Here is a 21965-nt window from a genome sequence, read left to right on the forward strand (position 1 = left end):
ATTACAGCCAGTGCATAATACAGAATATGGGTGTTAAAGAAACTTGAAACCATTGTTCCAGGTTTGTTGTTGGAGGTGCCATAGTACATGCTCTTAATATGGTGGCAATCTACGTGGGCACTCGCCGCTCAAGGCATAAGGATGTTCCCCAGCCTATGATGGAAATGAAGAACAGTGGTGCAATAATGTTGTACTGAATTTGTTTTGACATTCTTCAGGAATTTTGTTACCGGATACATCTGAAGTGTTTTAATATTTTTCATTACTTCAGTGGAAACTGTGCAGGATACATGTGACACAAACAGAATGGAAATCTGTGAAACTACAGTGAAGATTTGACCATTACTTAGTGTTTTGTGATTAAATAGTTTACGGATGAACAATGGAGAAAATGTAAATACAAGTTTGCAATGAGACTGAGCAAGAGTGTGATGAACTATAGTAGACATGAACTTTTTACATTTTTGTGGACATAGAGGCAACAGAAACATCTTTATGAGACATTACTGCTAATTCTTGTTTATAGTATTAAACATAATAATTATTTTACAAAATTGCTGAATCAGTATTGCAATTCTGAGAATTCCCTATTAAGAAGTAGGAAGTATTGTATAGTAACAAGTGGAATATATTTTTAGAAAGACCAAAGTAATTTTGTATAGTGGAACATCGAATTAGAATACTTTCATGATTTATAAATAATAAAGCTGTTCTTATTTTGTATACCTGAATCCACATTCATTTTTTCAGGAAGAGAAGACTTTAGGTCTCTTCATGAACAGGCGATATGTAAGACGTCTTTTAAGTCAAGTAGACAAACAAAGGTTCTCCTTCCTGATTGTACCTCTGGGATATGATAAATCAATAAATAGTATTTCACATCCCAGACACACTAAGAAACTTTTGCATAATTTTTATAAGTTTCTGTGAAGTGTTCCAATTCTCAGTCCCTTGCCATGTATTAGCTTATATTTAATATCTCCCTAACACTTTCTCTCCTCCTTATTGCAACTCTCTTCATGCACACATTTATAATTAATCTTCTTATGTGTTGGTGTATTGTTTGCAATCCCCACTACATTGCATTTTTTATCCATTATTTACATTTTCACATGCATTTTTCCATCCCCAATTTCTCTTGTTATTGCATCACTTCTTACTTCTGTCTGTCATATGTCTTACTTACTTTTTAGTCACTGCTGTCTGATTACATCACAGTATTTTCCTTCACTCTGATATCATCTCTCATTTGTCATTAAACTGTATCATGTATTGTTATTTTTATTTGGCATTCAGCATACAGTAAAACACTGTGTTAAAGTTTCTTTGTTGTGTGCTAAATAAATAATGCAGTTGATTTAACAGCTTACACCACAGAAAAACCCATAAAATGGACATTATTAAAATGGATCCCACATCTTGTGATTACCTTAACAGATTTTCTATCATTTAACTAATGTCTATAAGTGATTTCTTTCCTGTTGTACCATTTTCCTGTTGTAGTGGGACACTCTTACTTTTGGTGCAACAGTGAACATTAGAGTGCTCATGTGGTTTATGTATAAGTGTAACAGCGGCCTGGAGTAAATTCAGTGCTTTAAAGTAAATAAAAAATAAAAAACGTGATTGTTGGGTTCAAATTAATGATATCAATATAATAGAGGGAAACATTCCACGCGGGAAAAATATATTTAAAAACAAAGATGATGTAACTTACCATACGAAAGCGCTGGCAGATCGATAGAAACACAAACAGACACATACATACACACAAAATTCAAGCTCTCGCAACAAACTGTTGCCTCATCAGGAAAGAAGGAAGGAGAGGGAAAGACGAAAGGAAGTGGGTTTTAAGGGAGAGTGTAAGGAGTCATTCCAATCCCGGGAGCGGAAAGACTTACCTTAGGGGGAAAAAAGGACGGGTATACACTCGCACACACACACATATCCATACACACATATACAGACACAAGCAGACATATTTAAAGACAAAGAGTTTGGGCAGAGATGTCAGTCGAGGCGGAAGTGCAGAGGCAAAGATGATGTTGAATGACAGGTGAGGTGTGAGTGGCGGCAACCTGAAATTAGCGGAGATTGAGGCCTGGTGGGTAACGGGAAGAGAGGATATATTGAAGCGCAAGTTCCTATCTCCAGAGTTCGGATAGGTTGGTGTTGGTGGGAAGTATCCAGATAACCCGGATGGTGTAACACTGTGCCAAGATGTGCTGGCCGTGCACCAAGGTATGTTTAGCCACAGGGTGATCCTCATTACCAGGAAACACTGTCTGCCTGTGTCCATTCATGCGAATGGACAGTTTGTTGCTGGTCATTCCCACATAGAATGCGTCACAGTGTAGGCAGGTCAGTTGGTAGATCACGTGGGTGCTTTCACATGTGGCTCTGCCTTTGATCGTGTACACCTTCCGGGTTACAGGACTGGAGTAGGTGGTGGTAGGAGGGTGCATGGGACAGGTGTTACACCGGGGCCGTTACAAGGATAGGAGGTTTGGGGATTTCATAGGGATGAACTAAGAGGTTACGAAGGTTAGGTGGACGGCGGAAAGACACTGTCGGTGGAGTGGGGAGGATTTCATGAAGGATGGATCTCATTTCAGGGCAGGATTTGAGGAAGTCGTATCCCTGCTGGAGAGCCACATTCAGAGTCTGGTCCAGTCCCAGAAAGTATCCTGTCACAAGTGGGGCACTTTTGTGGTTCTTCTGTGGGGGATTGTGGGTTTGAGGGGATGAGAAAGTGGCTCTGGTTATTTGCTTCTGTACCAGGTCAGAAGGGTAGTTGCGGGATGCAAAAGCTGTTGTCAGGTTGTTGGTGTAATGGTTCAGGGATTCCGGACTGGAGCAGATTCGTTTGCCACGAAGACCTAGGCTGTAGGGAAGGGACCGTTTGATGTGGAATGGGTGGCAGCTGTCATAATGGAGGTACTGTTGCTTGTTGGTGGGTTTGATGTGGACGGACGTGTGAAGCTGGCCATTGGACAGGTGGAGGTCAACGTCAAGGAAAGTGGCATGGGATTTGGAGTAGGACCAGGTGAATCTGATGGAACCAAAGGAGTTGAGGTTGGAGAGGAAATTCTGGAGTTCTTCTTCACTATGAGTCCAGATCATGAAGATGTCATCAATAAATCTGTACCAAACTTTGGGTTGGCAGGCCTGGGTAACCAAGAAGGCTTCCTCTAAGCGACCCATGAATAGGTTGGCGTATGTGGGGGCCATCCTGGTACCCATGGCTGTTCCCTTTAATTGTTGGTATGTCTGGCCTTCAAAAGTGAAGAAGTTGTGGGTCAGGATGAAGCTGGCTAAGGTGATGAGGAAAGAGGTTTTAGGTAGGGTGGCAGGTGATCGGCGTGAAAGGAAATGCTCCATCGCAGCGAGGCCCTGGACATGCGGAATATTTGTGTATAAGGAAGTGGCATCAATGGTTACAAGGATGGTTTCCGGGGGTAACACATTGGGTAAGGATTCCAGGCGTTCGAGAAAGTGGTTGGTGTCTTTGATGAAGGATGGGAGACTGCATGTAATGGGTTGAAGGTGTTGATCTACGTAGGCAGAGATACGTTCTGTATCAACACCTTAGTCTTATGGACTATCACTGAAATATAATAAATTATTACATGTGATTTTTACCAAGACTTTCATTTGTCTTCACGACACATTGCACCCAACTCACCTTATAATATTAATGTATTATAACATGTGGAGATGGAAATAATAAAAGTACAGAAATAAGAGACTGGAGTTCAGCACAGAAGTATATATGGCAGTTGAGAGGGTGAAGAACTTCTAATCAAGTTCAAAGATGTATCATCTGTTACAGTGACATGTACATTAAATTCACTACATCACTCACAAATCTCAGGACCAATGGGAGCAAACAGTCTTCTACTCCTGAAACAGATGACACGTGACACAGGGAAATGAGTTTTGAAATATGGCATCATTTCAATAAATCAAAAGTTAAAGAAATACTACACTAAGACACTCATAAGATTACTCCCTATTAACACCTAAATATAGAAACAAATGAGAATGTTGGACGTTTGCAAGCTGCTGTTGAATGAAGTGTTTTATATAGTACTGGCAAAAAGAGAGAGAGAGATGGAGATACCACAAATGCAGTATACGCCAAGACAGCAGATGTGCCATCTCCTGGCTCTTGTCCCTGTGAATATACTTGAAAAAAAGGACTTAAAATTTTTTCCGTAATATGTGAAAAGCATTGACATATTTTGATGTGAAGTGCATCAAGTGAAAAGAATAAAGGCAAAAAGCACAATTTATTATCTGCATAGACAGTGACTAAAGAAGACTGTTAATTTTCTCTTATAAAAGAGAAGACATTGTACCTTTTTGAGTTGTACTGCTGACTTAGCAAGATGCACTCTTCCTACATTCCACATTAAGAGGTCTGTAATAAGTGTAATGATTGTTAACATATATAAATTGTTTCCAGAATACAAAATGTTATTTGTTGCTATTGAATCCATCTTTTATTTATATAAGAATTGTGTCCTTTCCTGCAGTTATTGAAAGTTTTATTAGTTATCATCTTACCCTATTGTTGTCCACCATTATGATTGGTACAACTATTTTTGGTAACCATGGCTCATCTAGCATAGATATTATTAAGATAACTTATTCAATTTATAAATTTATGAAAATATTAAAGCATCTACATTACTTTCATTTTATGATGTAAATTTTGCTGTACTGGACCACTCATGTCGAGTACGCTATTTTTTTCATGTAAGCACCTTTACAGAGTTAGCTATAACTAAATATACCTCACACAATTAACATTAACAAACCAGTGTGCTACTAATGACTATACATACATTTCAACCCTAAGGTTTCAAGCCCTGAGACACACAGGTATCATGTTCACATATTGTTTTTGCTTTGGTGTGCAGTAATGCATCTGCATAATAATGTAACTTCAAATAAAGGAAATAATTATAATCAATTATTTAGCACAGTGAAGTGTTGGGTGTACTAAGTCTCTGTTAACATTTTTACAGTTTGAAAGATTCTAAGAAGACCTGAGATAAAAATAATTAACCATTATCTGTACAGAAGATGTTTCCAGATATGGGCTCTTATATTCAATTTTTCTCTCAACACCACCCTCTAAGAGTCCCTCCAAGTTTGTCAGTATTGTATTATTACATTAACAGTGACCAAAATAATATGCCTGAACACCATTCAAAATCAAACCTTGAAAGATATGCAACAAAAAGAAGAAAAATAATTGTAATAGCTGATTTCCAAATTATCTCATGTAGTTTTGAAAGTAACAATCAACCTAGTGATTAATAACAACAGATTTATCTGGTGTTTGTGACAAGTGAGACATAGACCATAAGGGTAAAAATAATGAAGCAAAGAAAGAAGTAAACAGGGGCAAAACTGAGGAGGTTGAGAAAGATATATATGGAATTATTTAAGAAAAAAGGAGGAGGTTGAGAAAGATATATATGGAATTATTTAAGAAAAAAGAGTTGAAGGAGAGTAACATACATTAGTGTACATAAGGGGTTGGGAAGAAGGGAGGGGGGGGGGGGGGAGGTGAGAGAAAGAAAAGGTGTATTCTGAATGGTAAAGAGTCGAGACAAGATTGGGTTGCAATAAGAAGTTGCTGAAACAGAAAATAAGAGTGAAATAAAAAAAAAAGGAAAATTAGAAAGAACAAACTGATGAAACTGAATGCCATGTGAAAAATAGCAACAAAATTTATTTTAGCCAAACCAGGTTCTTGTTATGTGGCATAGTATTCTCTTCATTTAATATTGTGTATTATCATATATTGTTCGATGATTCATTGTTACTGAGAGCTTTGAGGCTTTCATACTCATGCAGTCCACTGAAATTATTATTCTTGCACATTAGTTGACATGAAAGGAAAGTCTTAACTGAGATACAAATAATTATGCAAGAGAACACAACAATTTACGAGTTTACTGACTGCAATTGGGTGGCTAAGAGGATGTCCAAAGATGTAAATGTGAAAACCCATGAAAATACAGAATGACCTGCAGAAGTTCTTCTCCTCATGCAACAATTGCCACCCTTAAGATAAATAAAAGTAATGTATTAAAGAGAAGTAGCTGGAATGCCCCATTATTAACAATCAATGGAAATCATAAATTATCTAGGAGCACGTCTGAAACAATTCAAAGTAAAATGCTGCACGTGATTAGTTGTAGGAAAACACAGATGACACATTGTGATTCATGGAAAGAACCCTAAGGAAATACGAGTATGATCCAGCATGGGGTGTCACAGAAACATTCATCTACGTACAACAGCAGCTGCTGCGATTAAGACAGTGTGCATTATGGAGAGGTTTCTCGTCAAAATTCCTAGTAGACACATTAAAAAAATATTACTTCCTCCATTATGTAACTGTAAAATAACCTTGATAGTTAAATCACAGAAATAGAATTTATTTAAGAGACTTCTCAACAGTCATTCTTTCCCTGCACCTGTCACAGATGAAACATAATGGGAACAAAATGACTGTAGTACAGCAGGCATCTTCAAACACATATTAAGCTGACATCTAAAGTACAAACATAGAATTAGAATAGTGTTTTCTACTGTTTTTATAGACAATGAATCTACTATCGTTTTGATCATGTTGAATGATCATAAATTACTAGCAGGGGTGGGGGATGGAAGTAGTCAACCACTAGTTAACAAGGATAAATCAATAAATAGCCACACCTTGGGGGTATGTAATGGGGAAAGATAAAATATATTAGTGCTATATGGGCATGAATTTTCAGCAATTTCAAACAAATGGATATAATCACATGTTCTTGGGTATCATGTATTTGCTATATCTATTACTTTGCCATGATTTTCTTCTCTCATGCTTCTTCTTTCATCATTACAAAAGGGTTATTGACTTTCATTAATGTGATATTTACAACCATATGTATATTGTTTCCTAGCAAAAATTCTGTAGTTGGTAATTATGGTTGTTTTGCTTGTCGGAATTACTTGTCCATACAATAAAAATTATTTTACATTTAAACTATTTACATTCATACTTCTTAAGACTCCTTATGGTGCACTGTTGTTGAGACATCATGTACTACTATTACTTCCCCCCTCGCCCCACCCCCACCCCCACGAAAAATATCTTATGCATTTGCAAATGATGCACACAAAGAATGAAATCATTGGTAGAAATACCTTCATAAGCTATTTCTCTTTGCAAAAATACATATTCATTGATTTTATTGCATATTTTAACATATTTATTATTTAGTAACATAAAAGCACTTTTAAAAAATAACTTTAATTGTCACGTGGTTTGTCACAAAAAAAAGAAAGACTTGTGGACGACTCACTGAAAACAAAAATATTGCACAGGACAGTGACACACACACACTCCACTGGAGCACACTAGGTTTTCGTATACATTTTCATTACAATTCATTTTTCAGCCATGCATTTTGTTTGATGTGTTTAACAGTAGCTCGTCGGGTAACATCTGGTTCCAGAAGTCGCCTGAAAATGCAAATACAGTTTGTGTATACATAAGAAGTCCAGATCATCTGTAAGTAACAATGTATAGAAATACCTTAAATATTAATAAACATGGCCAAGACAGAAAAGCAGTAATTAAGTCTCATTCACAAAACGGGCTTCAGCCAATTGATGTGTGTGGTCCTACACAAACTGTTTATATAGTTGCTGATAAAACAGTAAGTTTTGGTGGGTGTATAAGTTTTTGGGATGGTTACTAAAAAGGTATTTTGCAAATATCAGACATTTTTCTGTCAACAATAAAACACAAAATATAGAACCACTGAGAGCCATTAGAAACTGAACTGTCCGAAACAAATGTTTCAAATGGCTCTGAGCACTATGGGACTTAACTCCTGAGCTCACCAGTCCCCTAGAACCTAGAACTACTTAAACCTAACTAACCTAAGGACAGCACACACATCCATGCCCGAGGCAGGATTCGAACCTGCGACCGTAGTGGTCGCGCGGTTCCAGACTGTAGTGCCTAGAACCGCTTGGCCACCCCGGCCGGCCGGCCAAAAAAATATTGATGCCTATACAATAGAAATTCTGAATATTTATTGAAATATGAGCACACAGACATTAAAAAAAATTAACTGTATTATACCAGAAAATGACAAGATCGATGAATTAACTTATGGCCTGTCCATACAACAATAAAAAAATATATAATAACCAGGACTTGCTGTTGGATCATAAAATTTGACACTTCAGATCAATGATTATAGAAGGGCACCACCACTGAACATGCCACCTACCATCTCTCTATCCATATATTACAAAATCTTAATCACCTAAGAATTTTCTGTAATGTGTCTAAGGTGTTTCTATTATGCAAATTACAACAATCTTGTAGAAAAATGTAAGTTTATAGCTTTCAAAGTACAAAGAGTAACTGGTTCACTTCATATTTAACTGATAACCAGCAAGTGATCATGACAGACAGTTCATACATTCTTCATGATGAATCTTCTTTTGGTTGGGGCTAACTACTATAGGCATTCCATGGTATTCAATACTGAGACTAATACTCTTCTTGTCATAAATAAATAACCTTCCATCTTACAGTGATAAAACAGAAGCAATGCTCTTTGCTGATAATATAGGCATGGTAATCAAGCTGAATATGGATGCAGCAATAAAAAGTGCAATAACAGATATATTCAGAACAATTACTGATTGTGAGTAGTTCTTAATATATGATCTATCACTTATCTTAGATAAAACATAGTTCAGATATGTAATCATCATTAACAATGGAGCACAAGGGAAACAAAATATTTTGAAATTTCCTGAGTGTGCATATTGATCAGAACTAGAAATGGAAATCACAGTTTAAATCTTCCAATATGCATGAGTTCAGCAATGTTTGCGATACACCCAATTGCCGATTTTGATGATGAAATCATCATAAAGCTGGCATATTTTGCAATTTGTATACTTCCTTTTGTGAACATCTTATGGGATAACTTTCTAGGATAATTCCACAACTAGACAGGAAATATTCATGGCATAGAAAAATGTTGTACCGATAATATCTGATGTGCATAATTAAGCATTATGTAGGCAACTGTTTAATGCACATGTGTATACTGAAAATGGTTTCATGAAGTTTTTTGTGAAGAATTAGTCTAGATATGAAGTTATAGCAACATTTATAAATATTGTACTAAGACCAAAAACATCCTCCATTATAAACAATTTAATCTTTCCCTTGCACCAAAAGGAGCAAAGCAAGCCACCATAATTATGTTTGGCCATGCGCCATTTGAATTATAGGTGCTGGCAGACAATTAAAACAGTTTTAAAAATAAATGGAAACCATTTCTGCTTGACAGCTTTTTCTCCACACACAGATTTCGAAATATTTCGTGTTGGGTTATACAGGGTGCGGTAAAGACAAGTGGCCTGTACAAGATGGATATCATTGTACATGAATTTATGCATTAACAGAGGAGGAAAAGACTTACAGTTACTTCCAACAGGATGGAGCAACTGCCCATACAGTCAGCCAAATGTTGGAGCACATTCACACAATCTTCATGCCTGAAAGTGTTGTTAGCAGAGGTAAGTCTGATCATGGCTCAAGCTGGTCACCCAGGCCACCTGATCTGTCACTATACAATTACCTTGTGTGGGAAGCCCTCAAATCAAAGGTGCAAATTGCAACAACCCTCATAGTCTTCAAGAAGTGCAGCAGAACATTACAGATGAGACTGCAACAATCCCAGCAGTCCAGCTTTGATCCACCTTTATTAACTAGCTGACCAGGGCCCAAAAATGCCAAGAGATGAATGGTGATCACTTTCAAGATCTGATATAGTCAAGTTAGTATTGTATTTCCTTTCCTCTGCTTTGTTTCTTTGTACCCTGGAACTCTGTTCTCTGGGCCACCTTTATTTGCCCCATCCTCTATCCATTAAATTTTACTGTAGATAATGATTCAAGTAGAAATCTAGTTATGTAAATTGCCAACTGGTAATAATATGGTATTTTCACCAAAAATGCAACTTATTCATAAACATACTGATGCATGCAAAATTACTATGAGCTGTCACAAATGTCATTCCCAGAAGATGAAAATAACTAATAGATTTAGTTATATGGCTTCTAAATAAGAGGCTAAAAAATGAAATTTATGAACGATATTCAAAGCATCCAAACAAAGGAAAAACACACAACCACCAGTGCTGGAAAGGAGACCATTGGAACAGTGATGGCACAAATACAGGATAACACATTTCTATTGGACTGCTATCTCAAGAGACACAAACAAATTAACAGGAAATGAATGTTTGTGGAAAGTAGAACAGTTAATAGTGGCTTTGAAATATCACTCAAAACCCTGGGTCTGTAGAGCTCTTGAGCACAGTATCTCACATTTACATCAATAATTTATCAGACATTTCAGTACGAAGGGGTACTTTCAGTTCTTGGTAGCCTATAAGGAAGTAGTACATTATTACATCAAAAAATTGTGAAAATCTGCAAAGAAACAACTTGTTCCAAGAACAGGACAGACAGTCATTTTCAAGTTGCCAAAATCATTTATCCATGATGTGGTGTTACATATCACTCCAGAGGAGTGACATGAACCCCCTATGTATTCTTGCTGATTATGAGACTCATGAATCAATGCCATAATACAAGTTATTGCAGGAGAGAGCATGGATATTATGTAGATTTGTTATTTTTATTTGCATGTGGAGAATCATGGCAGGGAATGACGCAGATCTTCAGCATGGGTTGGCAGTAACTTCATGAGACTAAGTACTTGTGTGGATGCAAATATAGATCATAGTATCACTAGCCTACTTTGGAGACATGCAGAGTCCTCAGAGAATATATATATTTTTAACAAAGTTACGATATTGGTGAGGCAAATGAAATGTGCTTGAGATTACTCACATTCATTCTTTGAATAGACGTCTATGTAGAGGTTAGAAGTTGGACATTATGTTTTGATAGGGGTTTAATGTATCCAGTTGATGATGTATATGTTTATAGGTGATGTATGGATTATAATTACTTAAGGTCTTAGTATATCATTCCAGATAAATTAGAATAGCAACACTGAATTTTCTTACAGCAGTAACTATGCTATGTGAACAGGAAGTGTGTCATAGCCATACACAATATCACAGTCAAGCAAAAACAGGTAAAGAAGACACAATACTTAATCTTCATTAAATAAAACACATGTCCAATGAAATCATTACACTGATTAGGAACTTCAGTTTGGAGAAGAAGCTAAAGCTTGTCATTATAACAGTGGAAGTCCTTGATCACTATTATCTGACAGGAAATTAACATTAAAGTGTCAATAATAGTAACTCTTCTATTCATTTTACAAAACAATATTAATATTTCTTTTAAATGCTTGATGAAATTGATGGTATTAACTGCTTATTGTTTGTACACCATCAACACTACTAGTAGGGGCATTTATACATGTTTCCAGGTCCTCTGCCGAGGCACAGAAATCAAACACTGTTCAGTACTACAATCACTAATCTCTGAGGCTAAAGACCTAACTGCAGGTTTCGTATATAGCCATTATTTTCCTTTTACTGTTTTTTCAATGACATATTAGCTTTCATTCATCTACTTTTTCTAGTTTGTTTCCATTATGTTAGTGTGATGTTATGACAATCATCTGCTGAAATTCCTGTTTAAAAGTTAATCTTTTTTATTTATAAGATAATTTGTGTTTTTATGGTAAATCCTAAAAGACTGAGTGTTCTTACATATAAATACTAACAAAGAGATAGAGGGGCTGGCCAGTACTTACCTCAGCTCAGTACAGCCGATAGATACACATAAAACAGAACTGAAAATTTACATTCCTAGCTTTCGGAACTTTGTTCCTTCATCAGGGAGGAGAGAGGGGAAAAAAGGGAAGAAGGGAAAGTGGTTTCAGTTACTCACAACCCAGGTTATGAAGCAACAGGGAAAGGTAAACAGGGAGGGTAGCAAGGATGGAGGCATGGTTGTCAGAGGGAAGCCAAAGATATTCTACTGTAAGTACTGTGCCAGCTTCAACCAAAGAGGACGCATACAGAAGTAAAGAGGTATATAGTATAAAGATAAACACAACTATGTAGGATGAAAAGATGCGTGAATGGCTAAAGAGGAAAGGGAAAGAGGAGAAGACTGAAGAGTGAATGGGAGTGAGGTTGTTTAACGTAGGTTCAGTCCAGGGGGATGGCGGGATGAAAGGATGTGTTGGAGTGCAAGTTCCCATCTCCGCAGTTCAGAGGGACTGGTGTTGGGTGGGAGAAGCCAAATGGCACATACGGTGTAGCAGGTTCCTAGGTCCCTAGAATTATGCTGGAGGGCATGCTCCGCTACTGGGTATTGGGCATCTCCTAGGCGGACAGTTCGTCTGTGTCCGTTCATGCGCTCAGCCAGTTTGGTTGTTGTCATGCCGATGTAAAAGGCTGTGCAGTGCAGACATGTCAGTTGATAAATGACATGTGTAGTTTCACACGTAGCCCTGCCTTGAATTGTGTATGTTTTACCAGTAGCGGGGCTGGAGTAGGTGGTTGTGGGCGGATGCATGGGGCAGGTTTTGCAGCGGTTCCTACCCCTGTAACCGACCCCGCTGCAAAACCTGCCCCATGCATCCGCCCACAACCACCTACTCCAGCCCCGCTACTGGTAAAACATACACAATTCAAGGCAGGGCTACGTGTGAAACTACACATGTCATTTATCAACTGACATGTCTGCACTGCACAGCCTTTTACATCGGCATGACAACAACCAAACTGGCTGAGCGCATGAACGGACACAGACGAACTGTCCGCCTAGGAGATGCCCAATACCCAGTAGCGGAGCATGCCCTCCAGCATAATTCTAGGGACCTAGGAACCTGCTACACCGTATGTGCCATTTGGCTTCTCCCACCCAACACCAGTCCCTCTGAACTGCGGAGATGGGAACTTGCACTCCAACACATCCTTTCATCCCGCCATCCCCCTGGACTGAACCTACGTTAAACAACCTCACTCCCATTCACTCTTCAGTCTTCTCCTCTTTCCCTTTCCTCTTTAGCCATTCACGCATCTTTTCATCCTACATAGTTGTGTTTATCTTTATACTATATACCTCTTTACTTCTGTATGCATCCTCTTTGGTTGAAGCTGGCACAGTACTTACAGTAGGATATCTTTGGCTTCCCTCTGACAACCATGCCTCCATCCTTGCTACCCTCCCTGTTTACCTTTCCCTGTTGCTTCATAACCTGGGTTGTGAGTAACTGAAACCACTTTCCCTTCTTCCCTTTTTTCCCCTCTCTCCTCCCTGATGAAGGAACAAAGTTCCGAAAGCTAGGAATGTAAATTTTCAGTTCTGTTTTATGTGTATCTATCGGCTGTACTGAGCTGAGGTAAGTACTGGCCAGCCCCTCTATCTCTTTGTTAGTATTTGTTTCACATCTTATATGTTCTTACATATAGGCAATTACCCATTTAAGTAGACTCTCGACAGAAGCATGTCATGCAATTTGTGATGCAACCAAGTGAGGAACAAAGCAGTGGCTACATCCATGTGTCAGCACCCTTCCCTCCAGAGAAAGTAGGTTCTGCATTTTTGATATGGGTTTTTGTAATGCTTGAAGAGTGAGATTACCTGCACACTACTGCAAGAACCATTCCCTGCAATGTACCTATCATCATTCGTACTTATGTAACTGAAGTTGTAGCCAAAGCTTTTGTCTATAACGCCAATTACTATGATGTTATATTTCAAAACATACCTTTCACTCTGTAGCCAAAAATGTACTATTTTGAAGCTTCCTGACAAGTTTAAGTTGCATTCCAGGCCAGAACTCAAGCCCAGAGCCTTGCTTTTCATGAGCAATGCTCTGAATAACTTAACTGTCCAGGTACAACTCATGACCTATCCTCACAGCTTCAATTCCACCAACCCTATCCTCACAGCTTTAATTCTACCTACAACCGTCTCCTACACTCCAAACTTTACAGGAGTTCTCCTGAATACCTTACAAGAGCAGCAATTTTGGAAGGAAGGATTTTACAGAGAAAAAGCTTAGCTACAGTCAACAGATTGTTCCCAGAATCAATGCTTCACTCTGCAGTTGATTGTGACCTCGTTTTCCTGATAGGTTAAGACTGTTTCAGTCCATAATGAAGTTTCGGCATATAATCTTTTCTATCAACATCTAGCCGCAGAGAAACTTAATCAATGCCCAGTATTTGGCCTAAAAATTCTGTTATACAAAGTAATCTACACATGTTTACCTGATTCAACTTTCCCATCCCATGGTGACTCCCTAGCATTAAGACTTATTTCCTAATTCTTTGCCTTGCACCTATCTTGTCAGATTACTCTTTAACTTGTTGGGACATCTGCACATTTTGGTTCATAGACTTTGATGCACTGTATTTTTTGGACATATAAATCAAAATTACCAGACTTGCACCATCTGTTGAATATTCTTGCTGATTTTGGAGGATTGACCATAATTAGTCATTCTGCTGAACCAATATTGCTGCAAACTATAGTTTGCAATTATGCTGGCTCTCCTCATGCAACTGTCTAACCTTTTCTATCACTCGTAGTAACAGTAATAATCTGTACTGCTAAATGCAAGTATGATTACAATCCAAATAGGAAATTTATTTGATGAGAAATTGTGATTTGTCTCATAACATACAGATTCTAATTATTTGACTAGAGTGCAGGAGACAGGTCAAAATATAGTTAATACAGTTTCACTGATATAAAGCTATAGTTAATAAGATGGAGTTGTATTTAAACATAAATGCAACTTTTTTGTGAAAAGATACCTTTACTTATTCACATAACAAGACAATTTATAAACTACCTCCTGCTCAAATATTCACTTCATAAATCATGAAACCTTCAACTGAGTAGTAGCACCATTCAAGCAGAGTATCATGCAGCTTTATTTTCAGTGACTCTAGGTTCATACTCAAAATGTTCTTGGGTTTATAATTTTTTATAAATTTTCATTCCCATGTAATGGAGAGTCTGAGCATATAAGTTCAAAGAGTGAGCAGGGACCATAAAGTTTTCTTTATTTCTTGTATAATTATAAGTGCACTCAAAGTAGTTCTCTTCACATAATTCTAAACCGGCATGCAAAAACATGATAATATCATAGATATTCAAGGAAGCTACTGTTAATGATTTCAGGTTTTTAGACAATGGGCAATATGATCTCCGTGGATGCAGAGCAATGTGTTTCTAATAATTCTTTTCTGTAATTTCAGTATGGGCATTAAGTTACTCAGATTTCCCCAAGAAACGATACCATGCCTTGTAAATGACTGTAAGTAGCTGTGGTATGCAGTTTTCCTTGTGTCCATGTAGGTGCCATTTGCCATATTTGCATTGCAAATGCAAAGCTACATAGTTTGTTTACTAGTTATTCCACACGTTTGTTCCAATTTAAATTCTTGTCTTGGTTTAATCCTAGAAATTTTGCACAATCCACATCTTCTAGAGTTTGGTTTTTATGGTTTATTTTAATTTTCTGGTGTATTGACTGCTTTATTCTGAACTGGATCACATGGGTTTTCAGGATGTTCAGGGTTAATCCATTGAGATGAAACCATGTTTCTAAATGACCTATTGTATTGATGATGCAGACAGAGATAGTTTCTGGCTCACACTCAATTAGTACAGATGTGTCATTGTCAAATAAAACTGAGTGGGCATTTCTATTGATTGATAGATCATTAATGAAGAATAAAGACAAAATAGGCCCTAGGATAGAAACTTGAGGACACTTTGTGTTATTGTCTTCCATTTGGAGGAGCAATTTGCTGCATTTGTAGAGACAACAATTCTTTGTTTCCTATTGGATAGATATGAAGTAAGCAAGTGTGGAACAGCATTCCTAATTCCATACATGTCAAGTTTATGAGTAAGAAGTGCGTGGCTTACTGAGTCAAAGGTTTTTGTGAGGTCACGGAAGATCCCTGAAACCTTATTTTTATTGTTTAATGATGTGCTAATCTTGTCAACAAACTTGTGATTTGCATCTATAGTGATTTTTCCATGCCAAATTGATTTTTCAAAATAATCTCATATTTTCCAATAAAAATCTGAATCTGGATGGCAGCTACTTTTTCAAATACTTTTGAGAGGACTGGAAGAAAAGATATCCGATATAATTTCCCAAATCCTTTCTTTACTCTTTTTTTTAACAGCATTTTTGCCTCTGTATACTTTATCGCCTCTGGGAAGCATCCATGCTCAAAAGATGGGTTTATTATTTCAAACAGTGCATTTTCTATTATTTTACACAAAATTTGGTAACTTTTGTGGGTATCCCATCCCAACCTGCAGAGCTTTTCTTTTTCAGTGTTAATATAATATTTTTTACTTAATTGCTTACACTGTTTTAAATTTTGTGAGGCTTTTATTTATTCTCATGTCTTAAAATTAAACTATTATTTGCCATTTGCTTTGCTGCCTTGGCAACTTTCTAAAACGTAATTTTGTATTGTCTAACATATTCAACAAATTCAGTATTTTTATTATATATTAGTTCATTATTTAGTTGTCTTTTATTAGTACTAATGATCTGTGTACCTTGAGTGATCCATTTCAACTTTACTGTCGCTTTATTTAGACAAGTTTAAGGTGGAAACATTTCATTGAAAACATTTAAAAAACTACTCACGAATACTGCAAAATTTGCACTGCTTGAAATATTTTGGTCAAAGTGCCATTCTGTCTTGCCCAGCTTGTCATGAAATGAACTCATGTTTTCCTGATTAAAGTTCCATTTCATGCAGATTTTTTAAAACAGAACTTCCTTACTTTATCTCAACTCAATAAATACAGCTGAATGATCAGAAACTCTTAAACCTGAAAAAAATTTATGTGCATCTTCAAAAACGTAATTAGTTGAAATATTGTCTATACATGCAGCTGAGCATTTTCTCTAGTTGATAACAAAAAATTTAATTTTAAACTATATTTTTCTATTATGTCAATAAATTTTGATGCTTCATCATTTTCACTCAACACATTGATCTTGAAATTGGCAGTAATTACGTTTTTTCCTTTTTCTCTTTACTGAGGTTTTCTAGCAAAAATTGAAATTTACACAGGAATTGCTTAGTTGTAACTTTTCCTGGGATTCTATAAATTGACATTATAGCAACATTTAGGTTCCTTAATTTGAAACAGTGTGTCAAAGCAAGCTGGGATGATTTTTACTTCCCCTCATGTTTTGCCATCCACCTCCTTAAAATTCATTTTTTTCATTTTTGACTACTTATTGTTAACATACATGAGTATAAGCTGCATTTTTGTAAAAGCGAAAAGTTGGCCATCAGTTCTAAATATAGCACCAAATCTAATTTTATGCTTAGTTTTGTGTATGTCAGCAATTTCCTAATTTATTTTGACTATGCCTAGTTAGTATCTTTTGTTATAGCGTGAAATCAGTAATCGTTTCGTAACTTAAATTCTATTGTTGACTTATAAACAAATACCAGTTCTATACTAATTATGAACATTAGGAGGAACAACTAGTACTATTCTTAAAGGATCTATTTGAAAACATGTTAGCAAAGCCAGTCCTTAATTAATTCCAAAGTAATTAACAGTTTTGTCAGAAGTATTTTTTGTATAATGATATCTGTTAATTTCATAATTTAAACAAATAAGTCAGCCTAACTCTTGTAGTAGAAGAAACTATTAAAAGGATGGAATTTTTCGATGTATTCAGTTAATTTAATGAGTTAAATTTTAATTGTAATTTCTGTAAATTAAACATCAAACAATGTGTAGTTTCAGTGCCTATTATTGTGCTGACATGCAAGAGTCTGATTTTTGGTCCCGAGACACTCAGTCCACAGCCGAGTTTCAGACAAGAAATCTGTGTTGGTTAGAACAACAACAATGCATCAACTTAACCGTGAAATAAGTGTTACACCAAGAGGCCATGTGTTAAAGCAATGACAGTGTCTGTTCAATTAATCTGAAAGACTGTGAAATGTATGGTTAGGTTTTTACTGCTCTTAGATATTCAACAGTAAACTATTGTAGCAGCATGTTGATGTTTGCCTGCAAACTATTAATGAGGCTTACCGAAAGTTAAACAATAGTGCACTGACCATATAACTGTGTATTATTGGGAGGTTGTGAACAGTGATAGTAAAGAACTGTGAAACACAAATGTGCACCTGTCGGTGACATCATGTAAAGTAGTCAGTGTTAAACTTCCACCCCCAATTTTTTCAGCCAGTATCACAACTTAGTACATTGACACAAAGGACAACAAATGAAGAAAGAAAGCAGATGAACACCACAACAGCAACCCTCAAAAATCACTCTTCATTTAAACAGTTAAAGTCACTTCTTTCACAGTAATCGAAATGTGAATACATAAGTGGGCATGAACTCCTACAAAAGCTGGTAGCTAACTTAAAGTTTTCAAACTTATTTAAGATTTTTATTGCACCGTCACTAAGCCAGTATTCATTTAAATAAATTACTTTAATATTTTCAAACTCAGACCAAAAATTGAAATTTTAGAACATTTGTCATTTCAGTATTCAGCATTTAATTCAGTTACATTCCAGTGCATGATATATGTACTCCCTGTTGTATTTACACTGAAGAGCCAAAGAAACTGGTACACCTGCCTAATATTACATAGGGCCCCCGCGAACAACATGACGTGTGATAGACTCGACTAATGTCTGAAGTAATGCTGGAGGGAACTGACGCCATGAATCCTACAGAGCTGTCCATAAATCTGATAAATCAGTAAAAGTGTGAGTGGGTGGAGTTCTATTCGCAACAACATGTTGCAAGGCAGCCCAGATATGCTCAATGATGTTCATGTCTGGGATGTTCATGTCTGTGGAGTTTGGTGGCCAGCGTAAATGTTTAAACTCAAAAGAGCCACTCTGAAGCAATTCTGGACATGTGTGTCATCGCATTGTCCTGCTGGAATTGCCCAAGTCTGGCGGAATGCACAGTGGACATGAATGGGTGCAGGTGACCAGACAGGATGATTATGTATGTGTCACATGGCAGAGTCATATCAAGACGTTTCAGGGGGTCCCGTATCACTCCAACTGCACATGACCCACACCATTACAGAGCCTCCACAAGCTTGAACAGTCCTCTGCTAACATGCAGGGTCCACGAATTCATGAGGAGGTCTCCATACCCATACAGTTCCATCCACACAATACAATTTGAAATGAGACTTGTCCGACCAGGAAACATGTTTCCAGTCATCAACAGTCCAATGTCAGTGTTGATGGGCACAGGAGAGGCGTAAAGTTTTGTATCGTGCAGTCATCAAGGGTAAATGAGTGGGCCTTCAGCTACAAAAGCCCATATCAGTGATGTTTCATTGAATGGTTCGCAGGCTGATGCTTGTTGATGACCCAGCACTGAAATATGCAGCAATCTGCAGAAGAGTTGCACTTCTGTCACATTGAACACATCTCTTCAGTTACCATTGGTCCCGTTCTTGCGGTGTCTTTTTATAGCTGCAGCAATGTCAGAGATTTTATGTTTTACTGGATTCCTGATATTCAGGATACACTAGTGAAATGCTCATACGGGAAAATCCCCACTTCATCGCTACCTCAGAGATGCTGTGTCCCATCGCTCATGTGCCAACTATAACACCACATGCAAACTCATTTAAATCTTGATAATCTGCCATTGTAGCAGCAGTAACCGATCTAACAACTGTGGCAGACACTTGTTTTCTTATACAGGCATTGCCGACCGCAATGCCGCATTCTGCCTGTTTACATATACCTGTATTTAAATATGCATGCCTTCACCAGTTTCCTCGGCAGCTCAGTGTATAATTTTATGTTTACTATTGGCTGAAAGTTGTTTAGATTCTTTAACATCCCCATCAACTCTTATTAGTTTCCCTTATTTCTCATGGCACAGAAAGTATGAGTGAACATTTTCCTGTGTGTTTTGGAGCCCAATCTATTATGATGTCAAACATATTTTACCACACATTAATGGCTTAAGAATGTATTAGGATCCTTAAATACAGCTCCTAAGCTGTTGCAGTGCTCTTTGGTACTAAATAAATTTGTTCAGTGTTCAATGAATAATGGTAATTATAGGTTTCTAAATTTGATTATTTTGCCAAAATTGGGACTTATTCCATAAAAACAGGGTTTGCTTAATTTTCAAAAAATGAGTTTTTTTAGTGAGATGCTGAGATTAATGAAAATTGTGTATGAAATATTTAATTACTTTCAAATACACAATTGCCATCTAATAAATAAACTGGCATACCGCAAATTTGTCCCTGTAGGAGACATCAAGAGAAAAGGAAACAGTTAATGCATCTATACTGATTATTGTGCTTTCTAAAAAGTAATTCATTTGCTGTATTTAAATAACCAGTTGAAATTAGGTGCAATACATGATGAGTCTTTCCTTCTCATCCCATCCAGTAGTGTCCGCTGACCTGCAGTTCTGGTGATTTTTCTGAACTCTATCCCTTTTCCTAAACATCTCCAGTCCTTTTCCTTCACCGTTCTTCCTTTCCTTTCAAGTCTTCTGCTGGAAGAAGGAGCCACTGGCTCTGAAAGCTTACATATTTTTATCTATCCAATTAAATTACACTGAGAAAAATATTTTGATATAGTAGTCATGTTAAAAATAATCATGAGGCAATTCCACATTCTGTGCACATTAAGCACGCCGTCTTCAGGCCACAAGTGGCCCATCGGAACCATCCGACTGCCATATCATCCTCAGCCGAGGATGCAGATAGGAGGGGCGTGTGGTCAGCACACCGCTCTCCCGGTCGTTGTGATGGTTTTCTTTGACCGGAGCTGCTACTATTCGGTCGAGCAGCTCCTCAGTTTGCATCACGAGGCTGAGTGCACCCTGAAAAATGGCAACAGCGCATGGCGGCTGGATGGTCACCCATCACATTAATCATTAATGGCTTTAGTTGCTCCCTCTTTTTGTCAACAGAAGTACTTCAGAAAACGTTTCCTCGTGACACATTGGTACTGTTATATGCAATTCATTACTCATCTTTTCACTAAGTTTGAAATATATCGTAAGTGTTTTTGAGATTAGAATCTGACAGATTTTTTCCTAATTTTTATTGGCATAATAATTTCTTTAGTTTCTCTGAAAGTATCCATTTACTGGAAGTGCTGAATATCAGAATTTTCACAACAATTGAAATATTTATCCCAAGATGGAAATCTCAGAGAAATTCCTAGTACATAAGTTTTCTCTTGAGGCAAATATTTTTATCGTTACTCACTAATTACCTTTTATGGGACAAAGATAGGTTTTTTGGAAGCCCAGCATTTTATTATTTAACTTCACCAACAGCACTCTATAAATACTTAAACACCTAAACACATGTGAATGTACATTTTTATCAATTGAAGACATAAAGTCTGTAACAGATCTATGACCATGTTGGCACTTTATTTATAAATGTCTGTCTTGGTAACATATGCTATACAGTTCACAAGGACTGGTTTCAACTTACTGCCATTATCAAATCTGTTACAAGTAGAAAAACTCTAATGTGACAAAAATTTCAGGAAAACATAAGAAAGATAACACTTCTACTAAACGTACAAACCAGCCCTACATACCAGTAAAAGTATTCTGATACAAATAACAATGTCAAACACTATGTACACATAGGCACATAAGTGCTGATGATGGGCTGGGAGTGTCCTACACTTATACAAACATAAGTATAGCTAGAAGACACTGCTAGTGCTGAGCTATATAAGTGGTCAGCATCATAATTCGATAGCTTAAAGCAGAATTTGCATAGTCATATGGCAAAATGTGTATCTTACAATAAAAGATAAAATGCTGTGTGATGTGCAGAAATAAAATCCATACTTAACGACAAACAAACATGACAAGGACTC

General features: G+C 37.0%; 2 protein-coding genes across 3 annotated transcripts in view; one reads left to right on the forward strand and one right to left on the reverse strand.

Moving 5' to 3' along the window:
- LOC124605785 overlaps positions 1 to 705 on the forward strand; it is a 214802-nt gene extending 214097 nt beyond the window's left edge. The window contains exon 5 of one of the 2 annotated variants that reach the window (XM_047137675.1): positions 62 to 705. In XM_047137675.1, coding sequence (XP_046993631.1) covers positions 62 to 197 — 136 coding nt within the window. In that variant the 3' untranslated portion in view covers positions 198 to 705. The remainder of the gene's footprint in view (positions 1 to 61) is intronic. The other variant, XM_047137674.1, reaches the window with a different exon arrangement.
- Positions 706 to 7304: 6599 nt separating this feature from the next.
- Positions 7305 to 21965, reverse strand: part of LOC124606055 (testis-specific serine/threonine-protein kinase 3-like) — a 66353-nt gene continuing 51692 nt past the window's right edge. Inside the window, exon 6 of the mRNA XM_047138015.1 lies at positions 7305 to 7530. Within this exon, the coding sequence (XP_046993971.1) occupies positions 7449 to 7530 (82 nt within the window). The 3' untranslated portion in view covers positions 7305 to 7448. The remainder of the gene's footprint in view (positions 7531 to 21965) is intronic.

The sequence above is a fragment of the Schistocerca americana genome, chromosome 3 (genome assembly GCF_021461395.2).
Source record: "Schistocerca americana isolate TAMUIC-IGC-003095 chromosome 3, iqSchAmer2.1, whole genome shotgun sequence".
Lineage (NCBI taxonomy): Eukaryota > Metazoa > Arthropoda > Insecta > Orthoptera > Acrididae > Schistocerca > Schistocerca americana.